Source organism: Wyeomyia smithii, chromosome 3, assembly GCF_029784165.1.
Source record: "Wyeomyia smithii strain HCP4-BCI-WySm-NY-G18 chromosome 3, ASM2978416v1, whole genome shotgun sequence".
NCBI classification, from domain to species: domain Eukaryota; kingdom Metazoa; phylum Arthropoda; class Insecta; order Diptera; family Culicidae; genus Wyeomyia; species Wyeomyia smithii.
The window spans coordinates 233,338,599-233,359,507 of NC_073696.1; the positions used below are offsets into that span (position 1 = coordinate 233,338,599).

Sequence of the window (20,909 nt, forward strand, 5' to 3'; positions counted from 1 at the left end):
TCTCCAGCCGGGTGTATCATTCTCTTTCAGTTTGTGACAGAAATTGTATTCTAGCAAATAGATAAAAGAAATCAAATTTTAATGCCAGCATTTTTTATAAACCCGTATAGCTGTGTCATGTACTGGAGATCACCGCTTCCCAGAATGTCTCTAACGGGTACGTTCGGTTGTTTTCCTCGGGCCCGAAGGGAATCTATAAGCTCAGACCTAACACCACAGTATTCAAATCTAGAAAATCTATAACGAGCGTCTTAGCAGAGTGATTGAGATCAATCAAAGAAATAGTTATCGGTTTCCGTTATACTCTACTAAATTTTTTGGAAATAAATATTGAAATTCAGTCCGCAAATATATATTTCGACTGTGACGTACAGTCTTCCTCAGTGCTTATGTGGAGTCCACATAAGCACTGAGGAAGACTGTACGTCACAGTCGAAATATATATTTGCGGACTGAATTTCAATATTTATTTCCAAAAAATTTAGTAGAGTATAACGGAAACCGATAACTATTTCTTTGATTGACCACAGTATTCGGTACACGACCAAACAACATGCTCGATGTCATGGTAGCCATCGCCACAAACGCAGTGATTACTGTCTACAAGCCCTATACGAAAGAGATGCGTGTTTAACGTATAGTGATTGGACATAAGTCTGGACATCACGCGAATGAAGTCCCGACCTACATCCAACCCCTTGAACCATGCTTTCGTCGATACCTTAGGAAAAATGGAATGTAGCCACCGTCCCAGTTCATCTGAGTTCCATGATGATTGCCAACTGTTGAGTGTTCTCTGACGCAAAATGCTATAAAATTCATCATAAGCAATTGGTCTTACATAAATATCGCCATCATAAGCACCCACCTTAGCTAAAGCGTCAGCCTTCTCATTGCCCGGAATGGAACAATGAGAAGGGACCCACGCTAAGGTAACCCGGTAATTTTTATCTGTTAAAGCACTTAAAAACCGCCGTATTTTCCCCAGGAAATACGGGGTGTGCTTCACGGTCTTTATCGATCGCAGAGCCTCAATGGCACTGAGACTGTCTGTGAAGATGAAGTAGTGGTCTATGGGCAGGGTTTCGATGATCCCAAGAGAGTACTGAATGGCAGCAAGTTCTGCGACGTACACGGAAGCAGGAGAATGGAGTTTGTAGGAGGCGGTAAAATTTTCGTGGAAAACACCGAAGCCAGTGGACTCATCTAGATTAGATCCGTCAGTGTAAAACCTTTTATCATAACTAACATGTTTAAACTTATTGGAAAAAAATTTAGGGATCTCTTGGGGTCGCAATTGATCCGGGATACCAGAAATGTCTTGTTTCATTGTGGTGTCGAAGAATATAGCATTATTAGAAGTATCTAAAAGTGCGTCATTGGAGGAATCGTATGGAGAAGGATTAATATCTTGAGCCATATAGTCAAAATATAAAGTCATAAATCTGGATTGAGATTGAAGGTCGACCAACCTCTCGAAATTTTTCAATTACTAATGGGTTCATAACTGTGCATCGGATTAGCAACCGGTAAGAGAGATTCCAAAAACGATGTTTCAACGGAAGAATACCCGCTAGCACTTCAAGACTCATCGTATGGGTCGACTGCATGCAACCTAAGGCAATACGCAAACAACGATATTGTATTCGTTCCAGTTTGATCAAATGTGTGTTTGCTGCGGAGCGGAAGCAGAAACACCCGTACTCAATTACAGACAATATCGTTGTTTGGCAAAGCCTTAGAAGGTCTCCTGGGTGGGCTCCCCACCAGGTTCCGGTAATCGTACGAAGAAAATTAATCCTCTGTTGGCATTTTTGTGTCAGATACCTAATATGACAAGCCCAGGTGCATTTAGAGTCGAACCAGACCCCGAGATATTTAGCGACTAAAACCTGAGAGATCGTTTTACCCGTTAGTAAGAGCTGCAGCTGAGCTGGATTATGCTTCCTAGAAAAAACGACCAGCTCAGTTTTCTCCGGAGAGAATTCGATACCCAGCTTAAGAGCCCATTCAGACAAATTGTCTAAGGTATCTTGCAATGGCCCTTGCAGATTGCTAGCCTCACTACCAGTAATGGATACAACGCTATCGTCTGCAAGTTGCCTTAGCGTGCATGAATTTGCAAGACATTCATCGATGTCATTGACGTAAAAATTATATAAGAGAGGATTTAAACATGAAGCCTGGGGAAGACCCATGTAACTAATTCGGGAAGTTGTCGAATCGCCATGTGAGAAATACATATGCTTTTCTGACAACAAATTGAGCAAAAAGTTATTCAAACTTGGTGAAAGTCCCTGCGAATGAAGTTTCGCACTTGAAACTTCTACAGAGACAGAGTCAAAAGCCCCCTTGAACGCAGAAGCCATTTAGCTCAAGAAACTTGTTGAACAAATTCAGCAAGCGTCTTTTTGCAGAGTCGGGTAGATTCTTCAACAGGTTGAATTTTATTCTATCTAACTCTGGAGCCTTATTGTTGCACGACAGGAGAGCCATTGAAAATTCCAACATCGAAAATGGAGGCTCTTCCGTAGTTACTAATAACGCGTCGCGAAAGGTTTTCCGTTCCGGTACAGAGTCCGGACAGACCCGTTTGGCAAAATCGAGTATCCAGCGATCTGAATACTCCTCGCTTTCATTCGAAACGTCACGGTTCAGCATGCGCCTGGCGGTATCCCAAAGAGTGCTCATCGCTGTTTCCCTCGACAACGCGTTTACGAACCGCCGCCAGTACCCGCGTTTTTTCGCCTTTACTAAGCTCTTCATCTGCCTGCCCAGTGCCTCGTAATTTCGAAGCAGGTTGACAGTGCCGTACTCCCGGTAGTCCTTATACGCCGCGGACCTTCGCTCGTACAGCTCAGAGCACTCTTTGTCCCACCATTTGTTGGGAGGGCTCTGTCTAATCGTTACCCCGGGTATCGGTTTCGTCTGAGCTTGAGTCGCGGCGTCGATTATCAAGCCAGCTAAGAACGCGTATTCTTCCTCCGGAGGAAGTTCGTACAGCTCAGAGCACTCTTTGTCCCACCATTTGTTGGGAGAGCGCTGTCTAATCGTTACCCCGGGTATCGGTTTCGTCTGAGCTTGAGTCGCGGCGTCGATTATCAAGCCAGCTAAGAACGCGTATTCTTCCTCCGGAGGAAGTTCCTCGTGAGTCTCGATAGATTGCGCTATAATAGACTCATAACACTTCCAATCAATATTACGTGTAAGGTCGTAGGAAATATTGATTGGGTTCGGGGGAGTTGAACCATTAGCAATTGATATAACGATTGGAAGATGATCACTACCGTGGGGATCGTTGATTACTTTCCACTGGCAATCTAACGCTAGTGATGTCGAGCAGAGGGATAGGTCAAGCACGCTTTCACGTGCTGGAGGACTAGGTACACGTGTCGCTTCCCCAGTATTCAAAAGTGTCATATTAAAGTCGTCGATCAAGTTACAGATTAAAGAAGATCGGTTGTCGTCGTACAGCGACCCCCATAGCGAACAGTGAGAGTTAAAATCTCCCAAAATCAAAAAAGGTGCGGGAAGCAATACTGCTATATCAAGGAGTTGCTTCTGTTCAATCCGCGCGGATGGGGGGATATATAACGAAACAAGGCAAAGGTCTTTTCCTTTCATATTAATTTGAATGGCAACAACTTCAATATTCGAGATCGAGGGGAGGTCGATTCTGAAAAAAGAATAGCACTTTTTGATCCCTAAAAGTACCCCTCCACCGTGTGAGTCTCGATCTCGACGAATGATGTTGAAATCGTGGAAATTAAGTTGGTCATTTGAATTGAGAAAAGTTTCACAGAGCGCGAACGCATCACAATTGTATGTGTTTATCAAATGTGAAAATAAATCGAATTTGGGGATGATACTTCTGCAGTTCCACTGTAACACAGTGACAAAATTTCTAACCTCTTTCGACGTATTAGTCATCGAAAGATACGATAGCTGAAATGAGGGGCCAAGTTGCTGTGAGTTGCTTCAAATAGGTTTTCACTGTAGAGAGAAGGGCAAGAAGAATGTTTTGAAGGGGATCTGGTATGTTGAATGTTTCAAATATCCAGTCCACAATATCAGAGAATTTTATGAACCCTGTTTCTTTTATGTCTTCTGATCGAGCAATTGGTTTGATTTGAAATTCAAACCGGGCGGTACTTGCTTCGGTTTTTCTTTACCGCTTCCTTTCTGTGTTGTCTTATTGGTCATTCCGCTAGGGGTTATCTTACGACCTTTGCGAGAAAGATTAGGAGAGTTGAGCATTCTCCTCTTCCTAGATCCTTCTGGCAAGGCATAAGAACACCCTTCGACGGGATCGTCAGATGTACCCTCATCGGTTGGCAAAAAGGAAAAGATGTTTCCTGTCGAGGGTGGCTCAGCCCTCTTAAGCATTTCTGCAAAAGAGCGCTTTGATCGTTCCTTAAGGGAACGCTTAATTTTTTCCTCGCGCTGTTTGTACGCGGGACACGCCGAAAGGTCATGCCGAGTTCCCTCGCAGTAAAGACACTTTTCAGTATCCTCACTGCAAGCGGTCTCAGCATGATTGCCTCCGCACTTGCTGCAGCGTGCCTTGTTGCAGCAGTAGGTGACTGTATGACCTAACTGCTTGCAGTTTTGGCAATGCATGACCCGCAGTACAAACAGGCGTACAGGCAGACGAACCCTGTCCAAAAAGATGTAGTTCGGCAGTGCGGATTCGGCGAATGCTACACGGAAGGAATCCGAAGGGAGGAATTTCTTCTTCCCTTCTTCGATGGATGCTGAATGTAATTCCTTGACATCCAGTATCTTTACATCTTGAATCAGGGGGTTCTTGAAGCAGCCAACCCCGTGACGCAAAATGTCATCGACCGTGAGGCTTCCTTCGGTAACCACACCGTCGATCTCCACGTCCTTGGCAGGGATGTACACGCGGTACTCCCTTGTAAAGAGCTCGTAGCTAGCAATTTCGTTTGCTTGCTTCAAGCTACTCACGACAACTCGCAGTTTGTTCGGCCTCACCTTCGTAATCTCGGTAACGGCCGAAAACTGTTTTGCCAGGTCCTTGCCTATTTGTATAATGTTAAGAGGCTTCTTTATGGGCCTGAAGTAAACTACGAACGGACCTTTCGAAGCATCTGGGTAAGCTTTCATCCGGGTTGCCGGTACCCTTGGTACGGGGCTAGGTAGCGGGGAAGGTAGAGGGGAATTGATGGGGGAGATCTCAATCTCTTCCCCATTTGTTTTCACATCCAGGAATAGTTGCACCTGCATGTCGTCCATTTTGCGGGAGCGTTACGCTCTACCGCACACAAACGATAAATATTCGAATGTGGGGGGGTGGGGGGATCAAGTAGTTGATATTAAATTTTAAAAACAATTTTTCAAACTGCAATGGATCAAAATAAAAAAAAAACAGTAATACTAATACTAATAACAATAGTAATAATAGTAATATTAATAACAATAATTATAACAATAATAATAATAATAACAATTATAATAATAATAATAATAATTATAATAATAATAATAATATTAATAATAATGATAAAAATTCTAAAGTGAATACTTCACCGAACGTCTAAGTCACGACCTCACGGCTGATAGTTGGATTAATCGAGTGTCTCCGCAGAACAAACAATGACGATCCAGCTTCGTGTTGTGACACAGTGGCCGTATCTGTAGTTGACTTCCACTCGCTCGATCGTATGCTGGTCCGTGCTGCTAGCGGGGTAACAGCGGTGCGGGAGAATTATTCTAGCTGATATATCAGCTGCGTTTCAGATCACTGGCGGGGTAGCCTGCCCCTACCAGTGTGCAGAAGATGTTTCTGCCGATATATTGCAGGCTATTGTTATCGCACACAAGAACTAATCGAAAAAAAAAAACATCCGTACGATAACTCGTGTATTGTTATTTTGCGAATCAAACGGAGATGAACAATTTGCGTCTAATCAAGACGAAAGCAAAACAACGAATGAACACTTTTCTTTGAAGAGAAGAAAATTTCTTTATTGATAGTATACGAAATTTTTCTCTCTCCGAAGAAGTGTGTGCTCGGAATTTGGACACTGATCTGAAAAATGTGTCAATTTTTTACCGGGATGTCCATAGTTGAAGAATGGGCTAAAATTCAATAGACATGAAACCGAGAAAAACGCATTTCAAATGTTTTTGTTGGTTCAAACAATTGTCTACGTCCATGACAACTTTTTTCATGAGTATGTCACCACCCCCATATCCAGCATATCCAGCTTTTCACGAACGGTAATGGCGTATAGTGCACGCAGCCCATTTTGACGTTTTCTGTAGGGAAGCTGGATAACCATGTCGTCGAGTTGAAAAAGAACAATCCGCAGCCAAATTAAGTCCCTCCAGTATTTTCAACGCAGTAACCATTTTTTGCCTTTGTAAACGCGACATCAATAGACAACCCTGTATGAAATTTGGCTAATACGCATGCGTTGTGAAATATATCAAGGATTAGGGGTGGGTGAAACGACTCTTTTGCAAGAGCGGCTCTAAACCGACTCATGGTTCACAATGATTCACGAGCGTTGACAGTTCGTGTTGTCTCAGTAAACTTCGGGTTCGCGCGAACCAAATAATTCTGGTGCGCCCAAAAAACCGTGGTTCTTTTTCGTGAGCCGTTCGTTCTTTCGCTCTTTCCTTAGAACCGGTTCATATGAACAGCTCGTGAGCCGTTCGCCCATCCCTAGCGAGGATGAAAAGAACGACGAGACAAGTTTGCACCTCGAACTGAATATAAATTACCAGACCACAAGACCGTCTCGAAAGTTTGACATATATTGTATACAATCATTACTATCTGATTGGTGTACATTGGGGTGGCAATGGAAATTGACTTTGACAGCTTTCGCCTTCACGAACAGTTAGCAAAATTTCGATTTTTTGGATAACACCCGACCTCGACGGTTTATACATCTCTAATAACCAGTTCACATGATGTAATATCGCCCATCTTGATTTCAAATCCCATGCTCCAAATTTTCCGTGAAAACTAGATGTATGTATGTTTCAAGATCACGATATCACGTGGTATCTGAAATAGTGTGAACAAGGCATAAGACATTTGGCACAAAAAAAAAACTATTACAAACTGTGCTTTTCTTCATAAGTCGAGAAAGTGAAATTTAGACCAAATACTCCTGAATTCCGATTTAGCTGAAATTTTGCATTGCATTGGATATTCAATTTACCATTTTGGATATTAGCCAACATTATTTCATATTTGCTACCTCTGCAAGTACACTTTTTGAAAATTGGCTTCCGTAGAGACGTTGTTTACTATCGTTGTGGGTGTTTACTATAAAGCACCAATTTTTTGATTTAGGTAGAAAAGGCATATGCGCTTATTTTTCAACTATGAGCAGCGGGGTACTCGTTAACTCAAATGTTGCAAAAGTTGAATTGAATGGTCGTGTATATGCCGTGCTGTATTCTGTTCTGCATGGTGTCGCACTCGCCATTTTTGTTTATTTGAGTTTGTTCTGCGGATGTTCCGATTTTTTTATGAATTGGGTTGTTCAGCTATATCAGTTTATCATATCATCTGAATGATCTAAATTTTCCAAGTAAAACGTGATTTAAAAAAAGTTCTATCATTGTCCTTCGCTTTTTAAATCACGATTTAAAACTTCTTGAAATCTGCTCGAAACCGCTACAATGACAGTTCGCCCATCTACCAACTGTCATTGTAACGATTTAGAGCGAATATTTATTTTTCATTTAAAAACCGAAGGAAAATGATATAAAGTTTTAAAAAATCACGTTTTGCTTAAAAAAATTACACTATTTTGGATGATGTATAAAAATCGGAAATCCGTGATTAACTAAACAACCCAATTAGAGTAAGGTTTTTTAAGCGGTTTTTTTATACGCGGATTTTTTACGCTGATTTTTGAGTTAACGCGGTTTTTTACGCGGATTTTTGAATTAACGCGGTTTTTTACGCGGATTTTTGAATTACGGCGTTTTCTACGCGACACCGCGCTAATTCAAAACAATTTTCGCTAATTTCCGAATTATCGTGTGTTTGGAACCAGAAACGTTTAAGTGTTTAACTAGTAAAAGACTTAGTCCAAAATATACCCTCCGCCCACCGAATGATCCGGAATGACCGTCAAAGAGGACAATTTTAAATACTGGTTCTAGAGCGTCTCGGGTTTTTTCTAAAGCCCTTCTTGCTGGACTACTTTTCGCGGATTCGAAAAAAAACGTGTTTTTTTACGCGGATTTTTAAATTAGCGAGGTTTTTTACGCGGATTTTTGAATGAGCGCGTTTTTTTACGCGGATTTTCGAATTACCGCGGCTTTTATGCGTTTTTTTACGAGGTACGTATCCCCCGCGTAAAAAAACCTGACTGTATACAGGTTTGGATTGCTCTTAGTGCATCCGAAACAATAGACCATTTCACGAACTGACAGGTGTCACGGATCCTGCTGATGTTCTTGATGCTTTCACGTGCATTATGTCAGCGGTTCCAAACTTTCTGTCAAAATTTCGTTCATGAATCAAGTTCCCAAACGTCTCGTGAAATGGTCTATGGGATGAGCGACAACGAAAACTTTTAGTAGAAAAAAAAAAACGCTAAGAGTACACGCGGTTAAAGAAGATGGCAATAAACTAAAAAAGCCGTATCGTTAGTAGATGTTGCGTACGAAAACTCGATGAACATGATTAATAAACCAGAAAACGCAAACAAAACAAAATCTCCATAAATATAACCAAAAAAAATCGTAAAAAGCTTATACCGAACAAAAATCGATTTTTTGTTTAATCGATTTTTCAGGTTCGATTTTCTTATGAATCGATTTCATTGATTTTGATTAATCGATGCAGAAGAATCGATTTTTGTTCAAAGATCGCCCATTGCTAGTCAAGTGATAACAAATTGTCTTCGTCAAGTTTGGACGAAAGATTGGGGGTCGCTCGAATGTTACGATACATCAATATAAAATATATTTCGATCACGATTACGGTGCGGTGCCTAAATGGAATGCACAGTTTGAAAGTGCAACAACAGAGAAATGTGCACCAAAAGGTTTCACAACGGTAATACACCGTTCCCGGAGTTACAAGATAAAAAGTGTAACACGAGTGTAGCCACACCGCAAAAAGGAATTTACCATCACCCACCATACTTTTCAACAGCTTGCTTTAATTCGTGTGCGGCAGTGCTACCAAAACACATTATTAAAAAAAATTATAAAAATATTTGAAATTTTAGAAAGTTGTTTGTGGTAGTAATAATTTATTCATGTACGGACATCTAATCCAGCTTTTTACGCACCATAATGGCGGGTGCTATAATGCGCGTTCGTAATTTGTGAACCTCTCTGCTTACGTCATATTTGTGATTTCTGCAGTATTGGCAGCATTAATGTTGCCAGATTTATTGTTTTTCGTTCGAAATACATGAAGAGTCAAACTGACGTAAGCAGAGTTGTCAAAAGGATAGGTAACATATTACGAATTTTTCATTATAGCGTCCGCCATTATGGCGCGTAAAAAGCTGGATGGCTAGGCTTTAGCAATACCAATTGAAAAGCATTCCAACGCGTTTCTTGTGTTTATTATAGTTACGTGGAAAACTGTCCATGGATAAAGCCAAAGATTGAATGGAGGATAAAAAGTGTTTCATTTGTTTTCATTGATTATAAGCCTCCATGAACTATGTTCAACAATAGAATTTCGGGTGTTCATCCTCAAATTTCAAAGCTTAATAGTAATTTTGAGAAGCTATTGAAGAAACATATTTTTAACTCAAAACTACTAGTATTTTGAAAAATCCTTCGGTTTTTTAATGAAGAATAAAAGTTGCTCGAAATCTGTTGAATTAAAAATTGGGTTGTTTCTTTATCGCAGTAAATTTTTTAAAGTCTTTATTTCGGATTTTATCATCCAGCCTAGGCCTTCGAAAAAAATATTGTCCCGATTACACTCCAAAAATCCAAATTAGCATCATTGTTATTTATAACTGTTCGATTAATTCAAAAAAAGTTTAGTTGCTTCCAGCCAGCATTTAAAAATTGGTTTCTGGTCGAAAAATTAAGACTCATATACTCCAGTGATAACATCCATAACATTTGCGAATAGGATTTACTTTGGTACACGATTTGTAATTGACTGGCCTAATATGTAGAAAGTAATAGTTAGTATAACAAAGGTTTCTGCACTACTAGGTGGATTAATTCAGGTTTTAAGTTTGCAATTATTATCTACAGGTTAAAAAATATTTTATCCAGCTTTTTACGCACCATAATGGCGGGTGCTATAATACGTGTTCGTAATTTGCGAACCTCTCTGCTCACGTTGTACTTTTTTTTCGAACTAAATTTCTATTTTTAATAACGGCTTTTTCCCGTTAACACGCAAGTTCATTAAGCAGACAGTATATGATATAGAGAGAACGAAAAATAAGCGAACTGGAAATATGATACATATGATTCATATACTGTTTGCTTAATGAACTTACGTTATACCCCGTTCACACTACACCGCATATCAGGCGGTTCGTGCTATCGAGGCCATTTCACCATCCATATCACCTGATATCCCATACAATCGAGCTGTCATCGGATATCACCTCGGCTACATGATATCGCGGATATCATGTTCGAAAACCAATAAAAACCAGATTTGCAGCAGTTGGCAACACGGCGAAAAGACATTTGACGCAACCCTACAAATTTCTAAATTCGCGTTGCATGCAAAAAAGAAGGAAATATTTTTGCTCTTGTCATCCCGCACATTTTGACAATCGCATATCAGAGTTCGCGTTGGTGCGAGCCAACTAGCTGACATTATAGACACTATATATATATAGACCTGCGTAGTGAATGACAGCAGTACTGGAATCGCTGGTTTTTTATGTTCTTGTTATTTGTTTGATACAAATTTTTCGTTATGTTCATTTTGGCCCGCACGTTTGACAGTTATTTTGGCTCGCTGCGATTCAGTCCGCAGGTCAATATATATAGTGTTTATAGCTGACATTTCTATCCTAATTAAATGCTCTTGTTATCTTTTTTTTGCAGCGACCTGTTTTTGATTTCTTCTCTCTTTAATTACCAAAGCAAATGTCAAACCATATCATCTGACTGTAGTGTGAACACCCGAGGTGATATCCGATATCATCTGGCGATATCAGGTGATTTCCGGCGTAGTCTGAACAAGGCAACAGTTTCCTGATTGCTGTAGTTTTGGCAACACTAATGTCCCTAGATTTATCCAGCTTTTTACGCGCCATAATGAAAAATTCGTAATATGTTACATACCCTTTTGACAACTCTGCTTACGTCAGTTTGACTGTTCATGTTTTTCGCAAGGAAAACAATCCAGCTTTTTACGCGCCATAATGGCGCACGCTATAATGAAAAAATCGTAATATGTTATCAACCCTTTTGACAACTCTGCTTACGTCAGTTTGACTCTTCATGTATTTCGCACGAAAAACAATAAATCTGACAACATTAATGTTGCCAAAACTGCAGAAATCACAAATCTGACGTAAGCAGAGAGGTTCACAAATTACGAACGCGCATTATAGCACCCGCCATTATGGTGCGTAAAAAGCTGGATAGCTCTCGTTTTCTCGTTGAAAATATGAAACAAACAACCCGATAAAATTTTAGATTTTATTTAATTATGTAGTCACTTATTCGGATGTTTTGCACAGTATTTGATATTCAAAGATATATATATTTACTTTGTTCTAAGACGAAGTAAAGTAAATTGAAATTAATGAAATTGTTCGTTTTTATTTCGTTAAAAAGTTATCCCCTGAATTCGTGTAATATAGCTCTCGATTGTGAACGAAGTCTGCATAAATATCATGATACACTAAGGTCGATTTTTGCGCGGATTCCCGAGTTTACGCGGTTTTTTTACGTGGATTTTGGAATTAACGCATTTTTTTACGCGGCACGTATCCCCCGCGTAAAAACCGTCTTTAGTGTAATATCGAGTCGATTAATATGCGCAACCCTGCATGCATTGACAGGTTTGACAGGCCTCCCAGGTAAATCCTGTTTGATTCGATTCACACTAAAACGGAATCCTATTGAGAGTTGAAAACATTTTACTTCCCTTTCTCTTACAAACTCAGGGAACAAACGGAACAATCATGAATGTTTTGTGAACAAAAAAAAGCTTGTATCGCCAGCTACTATCAACTATCAATTCAAAACAGTTTTCGAAACATGCATCAATCTGTTTCGTTGCGCGACGCTTTCCGCGGAAAATTGTCAACAACAAGTGATGCGACGCAACATAACTAATGATGCCACTATTACAACCGCACCAAGAAGTCTTTAAAAGCGACTGAAATAGCCATTACGAAATCATTGTATCGTCATCAGCGTAGCTCCACGGTCGTGCTCTGCAGCTCTCGTGCAAATAAATCCAATTTGTAGGAAGAAACACATTTACAGCAGCTCCTTGTTCTATTATAGTGCAGTTCCAGATACTTCCCAGCGGTAGTCGCGTTCACATACATCCACACGTAAAGCAAAGTGAAGAGGAAAAAGAAAGTGCTTTACCGATATTACAGTCGAAGGAGTGAAAGAGAGAGTATAACTCGAAATTGATTTTCTGTGAGGTTTTTTTCTGCTCGTGTGGAACACTGTTAAATTTATCCCGAAATTTGATTGACAAGTGAGTTTCGGTGAATTCAACGAAAAACACAGTGCTAAATTGTTTGCATACCGGTGACATTTGCAGCCAGGTAACTAATCAGTAATTGTGACGGCGTAGTATTTTGGCAAGAAATTGTTCAAAGTAACAAAAAAGAAGTGATTATAGCGTGTGCGACAAAGTAGAAGCGCGCACTCGAGCAGAAGTATTTTTGTGAAAGTAAGTTAAAAGTACAGCCTCAAAATTACCACTTCAATCATGACGAACAAAGTGCTAGCGGCCGTACAAGATTTACAAAAACAAAATGGCGACTCGCAGAACACCGCCACGGTCGCGGCTGCTGCAGCCGCCGCCGCCGCGGCAGCGGCTTCGGATTCGGATCCAACTCGCACCAATTTGATTGTGAACTACTTGCCGCAGACAATGACCGAGGAGGAAATCCGTTCACTGTTTTCCAGTGTCGGAGAGGTAGAAAGTGTCAAGCTGGTACGCGACAAAAATGTCATCTACCCTGGACAGCCAAAGGGACAAAGCTTGGGATATGGCTTCGTTAACTTCCATCGATCACAAGATGCTGAGCAGGCAGTGAATGTGTTGAATGGTCTGCGCCTTCAAAATAAAGTACTGAAGGTGTCGTTTGCTCGTCCCAGCTCGGAGGGAATCAAGGGAGCCAATCTTTACATTTCTGGTCTACCGAAAACTATCACCCAAGAAGAATTGGAAACTATTTTTAGACCATATGGAGAGATTATTACCAGCCGTGTTCTGGTGCAAGATGGAAATGATAAACCAAAGGGTGTTGGATTTATTCGCTTTGATCAGCGGAAAGAAGCCGAACGCGCGATTGCCGGTTTGAATGGCACCACCCCAAAAGGGTTGACCGATCCAATTACAGTGAAATTCTCTAACACTCCCGGACAGAATACGGCCGCTACTAAAGTTGTGCAACCAGCATTACCAACGTTCCTGAATCCACAGTTAACACGTCGGCTGGGCGCAATTCACCACCCAATCAACAAGGGCTTGGCCCGTTTCTCACCGATGGGTGGCGAAGTTTTGGATATGATGCTACCCACCGCTCCTGCCAATGGCATTGGCTCCGTCGCTCCCTCCGGTGGGTGGAGCATTTTTATCTACAATTTAGCTCCCGAGACGGAGGAAAACACATTGTGGCAACTGTTCGGTCCATTCGGAGCAGTTCAAAATGTCAAAATCATCAAGGACTCGGCTACCAACCAATGCAAAGGGTATGGATTCGTCACTATGACTAACTACGAGGAGGCGATGCTAGCGATCCGGTCACTCAACGGATACACTCTCGGCCAGCGGGTGTTACAAGTCAGCTTCAAAACCAACAAATCAAAGTAATTTTCTTGATATACAACCTCCTAACAGATTTCTTTCTCCTTTACACGAGCAACAAACAAAAAAAAAACAGCACTAACATACCAAAAACACACAAGAGCATCGCATGTTGAAGTGCTTTGAATGATTCTCATTCCGCTAAAAATACTCATTTTTTCTCCTTTTGTTACCTCTGGCCGCAGAATGTGGATTAAATTTTAACGATCTTACGTTTTCTGTATTCAGAAAGTAAAAAAAACGCTGCAAGGGCAGATCATTGCTTCATGTCAAATTACGTATTTCTGACGCTGACAACATTTTGATTTCAGCTCCAATTTTGGTGAACACTAGAACATGAAACTTGATGTCGGTAGAGGGAATATCAAACGCAGTGGGACGCTACACCCTGCCGGCCCCCTTAATCGATTGCCCACCCCCGCCGCCAGTAATGATGGTGCAATGCTTTCCTTACCTATAATATACACGTGAAGGCTTGAATACAAAATTTGTAGAAAAAAGCAAAGGATGGGGTGCGATTTTGCAAACTGGCTATAAACAGAATGGAAGCGCCCCGCCGAGTTTGATATTCCATTTAACATCTCATTCGACAAGCGCCGAAGACGGGGGTGCGCATGCGGAAAATTATCAAAGCCAGACGTGAAAATCTCAGCCCCTCTCGCACTCTTCGTGCTCACGAGACGAGACGCCCAAAAGAAAAACCCCGAAAATGTACGACACAAACACACGAGACGAGCACAGGCAAAAAGCGAACCGGAACACAGAGACACAAGGCAGCGCTGCAGTTATGATTACCAAGTATGTGTTTGTGCACTTGAACAAGTTACAGCTACTCTACAGAGCCGTAGTAACACGCGTGGTGTATCTTGCCTCTGGAAAAATTTTATATTCATCATGTTCCGACTCATCGCTTCTGTGGCTCTCTGTTTGCTTTCAGTATAATTGCTCCGTGCTAATCGTTGTCGCTAACTTTGATCTACTCTCTCTAGTACTAGTTCCAAGCGCTGATCGGAGGTGCTTTGGAAGAGGGATTTCACACCAATTCAGCTAGCTGTTTGTAGTACTCTCGCAGATTTTATTGAAACTTTGCGAGTTTAATGACGTCGATAATGCGAAATTAAATTTTAATGTAGCTGAAAAAAGTTGCTACAAAAATTAGGCACTCTTCGAAAAGGTGTCTAGATTTTTTTGTTACATTTCATGAACGCAATGTTTGTGTTACCGATGTCATCGAATTCGCAAAGTTTCACTGAAATCTGGGAAGATGCTGCCATGTCTTAAGACCGAGTTTGCGTAAAATCCTTCGGAAGCGTTACTGAATAACTTTTTTTCTATTTCTAAAAAAAATGCTAGAGCAAGACATCTTCCAGTAGATACTGTTTGGTTATAGGCGGGCTAACACGTGCTTGGCTAACTATACGGCCTACGCTAGCTTTAGCTTCACGTTTCGTCCGCATGAGCGATGCGCTTTCTCTGGTGTTCGTGTGCGCGCGCACTAGTCAGTCGCACTAGAGATTAATTAGCGATCCGAGAGCCGGTGCTCCTATTTCTTTCTTTTTTTTTGCGCTGAGACTATTTACACAAAACGCGCAACTGGCAAGAGTGATGATGATAACCTGTGAAGTGATCAGTCGCAGCAGAAAATAACGAGAGACAGGTTTCCTCGCCGTAAACTTGCATGCGCTCCCCCGCTCCGTTCGTTGTTGAACCGCAGCGAAGCTATATTATACAATCTGCTTGGCTGGAGGTAACGATTTTGAATACGAAGTATCGTTTTCTTCACTAGGTAATGATGGTATTCTAAGAATATGAAAATAAGAAAAACGATATGGGGTATTCAAACAATTGAGAGTAAAAATTTTGTACATTTTTTAGTTTTGAAGGTTTCAACATGCCGATGAATTCGTGTGTGAGGGGAAAGGGTGAATTATTTTCTTTCCAACCTTTCAGAGGCTTCCTCTGGTAGGAAGCCTGTTAAGAATGCGCCATTTTTTTGTCGAAAAAAAAATAACTAAAAGCAAACAGTGAACCGATCATGGCACCGCTGTAACGTTGACGAAAACGACGATCAATACAACAAAAGAAAAGAAAAAAAAAGATAGCAGACAGTAGAGTGTCCGCTAAGCATAAATAACTGAAAGAAACACGAAAATCTAGTCAAAAGAAAAAGAAACTTTTACAAAAGCATAGTAGACACACAGGATAGGCTCTTTTACGCGTTAGTCTTTAATGTCTCCCTAATATATAAACAAAAGAAGCAAAACTGAAGAAACTACTATTACTCTGTACTGAGAATGTGTATTTTGGTAAAGTGTAATGAAAGTGGTACTGCAATATTTATTCAAGGAAACTATAAACATAACTGTAACATACCAATGTCGCCACATTTCGTTCAATCAACCACATTTTGCACACCGAAGGAGGGCAGAAACGCGAGCAAGCTATGATGAGAAATGATACGAAATAGTAAGATTATATTAATATTTTAGGAAAATTTTATTTATTTTTACATCTTATTTATTGAAAGATAATAGTAAACCGAGGTTTGAAATTCAAGCGGTGACAAAAATGAATGTGCTACGAATAATACCAACAATGAAAGCAAATAATGAACAGTGAAAAAACGCTGCAGGTGGAAACAGAAATACGCAAAGGATCTCATTTTAGTGTAAAACGTATGTGAAGCAGCAGCATGAGAATGCGGTTGAAATTTGAACAGACCTTACTCAAAGCCCATTAAAATTAGTTGAATTAAAGGAGAAAAAATCCTATCTATAACATAACATACACAAGCGAAAAAAAAACGATGCGAAGAACGCGCAAATGAAAGAGACACAAAACAAACGACGAAACAAACGTACTTAGAAGCGTTAAGAGAGTAAATCGAATGAAAGCCATATTGTGGCCGCTGCCAGTCAGCTAGTGGAAAGTAAAGTAGAATCACTAGTTCACCACCTATCATGACGGGTGGAGTTGTTCTGTTTGTTACCCACACATACACACATACTCACTCACTCACTTACATTTCTGGTTTTCTTGCCAAGAGTCAGTTTTTTTTCCTATGGCTTCAAACGTTATTTAAATGAACGCTGACAAAATTAACAAGTCCTTATGTGTCACTTCACAGGCAGTAGTTTTCTCTATTTTTACACAACCGGAGAAAACGAAACCCATTAGTTTACACAGGCCCAGAACCCACCATCGATCGCAAATAGCTGTCTCTTTGTTCGAAACCACAGAACAAGGTGGTATCGAACCCGCCTCTACTGTACATTTCGATCCGATCCGAATGTTGATCAAATTTTACTTGTTCTCTATCGATTTCAGAAATTCAGTTTTGCTTTCATTTTGTCGCAGCGTACGTTTGGCTCCGATCGAAATGCAAAATAGAGACGAATGTTTAAAAAACAATTCCAGCATTGAAAGTGTTTTGGGATATAAATTGCAATTTTTTACTTAGGCAAGCTGAAAACAAACCATATACTAGTCTGAAAGTTTTGACCCTCGATAAACGAAGGGGTATATAAAGTAAAGCATAAATAATACTAAACCAATAACTAAAAGTATGAGAGAAACATAAAAATGTCGCACAGTAATTTTAAGACATGAAACATTAAACAAGTTATTGATATACACAAACTCTATAAGAATGAAATAGACGTCGCAAAGAGAATTTAGCTACTGCAAACATACAATAATACTCCGACTTTTTTCATATATATTTTTTTCCACTGAAACATGTTGATATTATAGTAACATATAAAATGTTAGATTGCATTTTCTGCTTTATTTTCGTACTGTGTTTTTGATTTCCCCCAATCTATTTAAGTTTCACACAAAACATTCAACGTCAACGACGGGGTAGAGAGAGAGAGTCTCCAAGTTTTGATACATTCACTTACAACTTCTAGTCTCAAGAGCTGGCGGGACAGATCGCACTATTTGCCAGTCGACTGCCCGGAAGCATCTATGCAAACAAAGTGTCATGGAACCCTCTACTCTACTAGCGCCGCTGCCACCAGTGAAGGATAGCAAAATCCCCAAATGCTAAACATCCGAATCTATTCCATTAAACTGTGATACGAGCTAAAGAACATGAAAAAAAATAACATTTAAGAAAAGCAAGAATGTGTTGACATACACACACATGTTTCGGCTCGATTGTACTACCCAAGCACTGTGTGCCGTATATGTATATTTTTAGTCCCCGCCAAGAGTATAATGACTTTTTTCCAATCTTTTTCTTGCTCGCTCTTTGAAAAATTCCTTGCGCTTCTCGTGTCGTGGCTCAGCGCGATCGCTGTGGTGCCCCCGAAAGGGCACCAGCAAGCAAACAAATGCGACATACCCTACCCAGGACGCAACACATAAACTTGACATTCGACGACAAAACATCAAAAAAAAGAAGAAGCAAAATGGCCTTTTGGAGCCAAAGAGCAAAGGAGAACATTTCTGTGCTCTCTGTTTTGTTCTGTTGCATTTTCAGTTTTTCACTTTTTACTTAGTTTAATTTCGTTCTTCTTTTTATTCTCTGATTATACGTTGTATAGTTTTTTCGTTTGTTTTGGTTACTTTCGTTTCGTGTTTTTAATTTTGATTAACGTGCGAAAACAAAGAAAAATCGTCACACCTGGAGAACCAAAAAAAAGCCTACTACACAGGTACAACAAAAACAAAACTGTTCACTGATAAGAGAGGGAGAGACAGGAAAAATCATTATTTGCTTTGAGTTCAACGTGCGCAACATTGATAGGAAACAAAATTTATTTCTGATTTATCGTTTAGTTTATTTATATTATTGTATAAATGCTTATGTTTCAGCAGTTCAATCATGCAATCACACACACACAGACGGCGCATAGTTTTCTTTTTCTTTTCATTATGATTTCGGTTCGGCATAAAGAATTTATCCCCACACCACAGACACAGGATGTGTGTTATCAGACTAGGGCAAAAGACAGGATATCTAGGATAGACGACAGGATTCGGGACAGAACGCCACCACCGGTTTATTATTGCTGTTGTCGTCGTCGGTTCTTGTGTTATTATTCTTCAGTTATTAATTGTTGTTTTCGTCTTCTTATTTTTATGCGGAATCGCAAATTAGTTTGTAATTTTATGTTTAATTTAGTTCGGATTTACCGACTGTGGAAGGTGGTAGTTTGTAAGAGAATAACTAAAACAAGAAAAAAAAAACAAAAGTTCTGGCAAACAGATTACCCTTCCTCCGCAGATTGGTGAAGCCATCGACCATTAATTTAGGTATCCGCTCTTGGGTTTTATTTTATTTGAGCGCATGATTTATCAATGTTTATTTTGAACCATGTTTTTATGATTTCTTAATTTCATTTTTTTTCTTTTTGTGTGTTTTTTTCTTTCTTTTTTTAGGATTTTTGTTAGAAACAATTCAGAGTGATGTGTGCAATAGGATGCGACTATGTTTTCTTTCTTCTTCTCACCTTAATCTACCCACTCTTGATCTTGCTCTTTGCTTAGATTTTAAAACGAAACTATAAAAAAAACTAGTATGCATAGGTAGAGCGAAACCGACAGAGAGAACATTATTTATTTAAACTTCTCACACTTATTTAAAATCAAGTTTGAATTTGCAGAACGTTAGTATTTTAAGTATATTTTTGTAAAACTTTAGCGTATTTTCACCTATAATTTCCCATAAAACTGGCAATTTTGATTAACCCCATTCTCAAATCAAGACAGTTTGCAATCCATTCGAGCGTACTCTATTTTTTGAGTATCATTGCAATATACGCGGGAAAATTATTGTTGCAGTTCCTTATAACAAATTTCGATAAAGTAAATAGAAAACATTTGCATAAGAATCCAGCAAGATGTCCAAAGCCAGAAGCGTAACGTTTGGAAACAAAAGTACAAAGATGCTTGAAGAAGAGAGAGAGAGAGAAAAGAACAAATATCGGTAGCATTCCTGCAAGTTTTAAACACAAAACAATGAGTCGGTTCGAGACCGCTGGATTCTTATTGTCAAACGTGTAAAGCACACCTGACATTCTAAAAACATATTAAACGTAAAAAAAGAAACAATGGAATAGCTTGAGAATATCGCTGAAAACAGCCACCATCGTAGCGAAAAATCACCACGAGTTTAACAAATTAGGCTTACATTTTGTTTTGTATCAACCCGTATGGATTTAACTATTTGTGCAACAGTCACCAGATACCGGCTCTTCAAGATAAAATGTAGCAAAAACTCTTAAAAAAAAACACTACTCACTTCGAATATTAGAGAATGAAGCCACGAATCGATAGTTAAAACGTCATCAAAAACATATTTTCACTTCGTGTAGTAGCTTTGAGTTGAAGTTTTCCTATCTGAAATTGCGTTTGTTTATTTCGGCTAGCTCCAAGAATCAATTAGCCACAAAACTATTTAAAACAAAAACCAGATCAAACCGTGAGCGAATTTCCGAAAGCATCAATTATGCTTTGATTTGTCATTATTTATATTCGAATTAATCAATGTATGATTTTATTTTCCTGAATATGTTCTTGTGTATATATAAAAATTATAAAAGCAAAACATTAAAATAGTAAAAAAATATGGGATACAATAAAATCTTATAATTTATGTCCGTTTTTCTTCATTTTATTTTTCCGTTATTCCGTTATTGGTTTCCACCAGAACAACAGTAAAAAAAATAGTACGAACAAAAACACAAACGAGAGTTACAATTTGGCGTGTGTGCTTTGTTTACTTCCACTCTTGATTTCGTTTATTGTGTCGTTACCAACCAAAAAAAAATATACATATATCTCTGTTTCGTTGTTCGTCTATCCTTTTGGGTTTACTTAAAAGTTTGTCAAAAAGTCGAACGTTTCACAAACTACCATCACAAAACAAAAAGTTTGTCCAACATTCTCCCAAACATACACACAC

The 20,909-nt window shown here is 39.6% G+C and overlaps 1 protein-coding gene across 2 annotated transcripts; it reads left to right on the forward strand.

Annotated features, from left to right (window-relative positions):
• The first annotated feature begins 12,329 nt into the window (after window positions 1-12,329).
• LOC129726826 (protein elav-like) lies at window positions 12,330-20,600 on the forward strand. 2 transcript variants are annotated; one of them, XM_055683959.1, is made up of 2 exons: window positions 12,330-13,998; window positions 14,308-20,600. In XM_055683959.1, the coding sequence occupies exons 1-2, from the start codon at window positions 12,893-12,895 to the stop codon at window positions 14,327-14,329; spliced, it is 1,128 nt and encodes a 375-aa protein (XP_055539934.1). In that variant the 5' UTR covers window positions 12,330-12,892; the 3' UTR covers window positions 14,330-20,600. The 2 variants fall into 2 exon arrangements, with proteins under 2 accessions (XP_055539934.1, XP_055539932.1); XM_055683957.1 differs by having other exon boundaries at window positions 19,385-20,600.
• Window positions 20,601-20,909: the final 309 nt, after the last annotated feature.

Bases quoted from the DNA above. Each gene is read 5' to 3' on its own strand.
- LOC129726826 (XM_055683957.1), top strand. From the start codon at position 12,893: ATGACGAACAAAGTGCTAGCGGCCGTACAAGATTTACAAAAACAAAAT. The intron at 13,999-19,384 runs GTAATTTTCTTG...TTCTTTTTTTAG, and splicing joins TTCAAAACCAACAAATCAAA to GATTTTTGTTAGAAACAATT.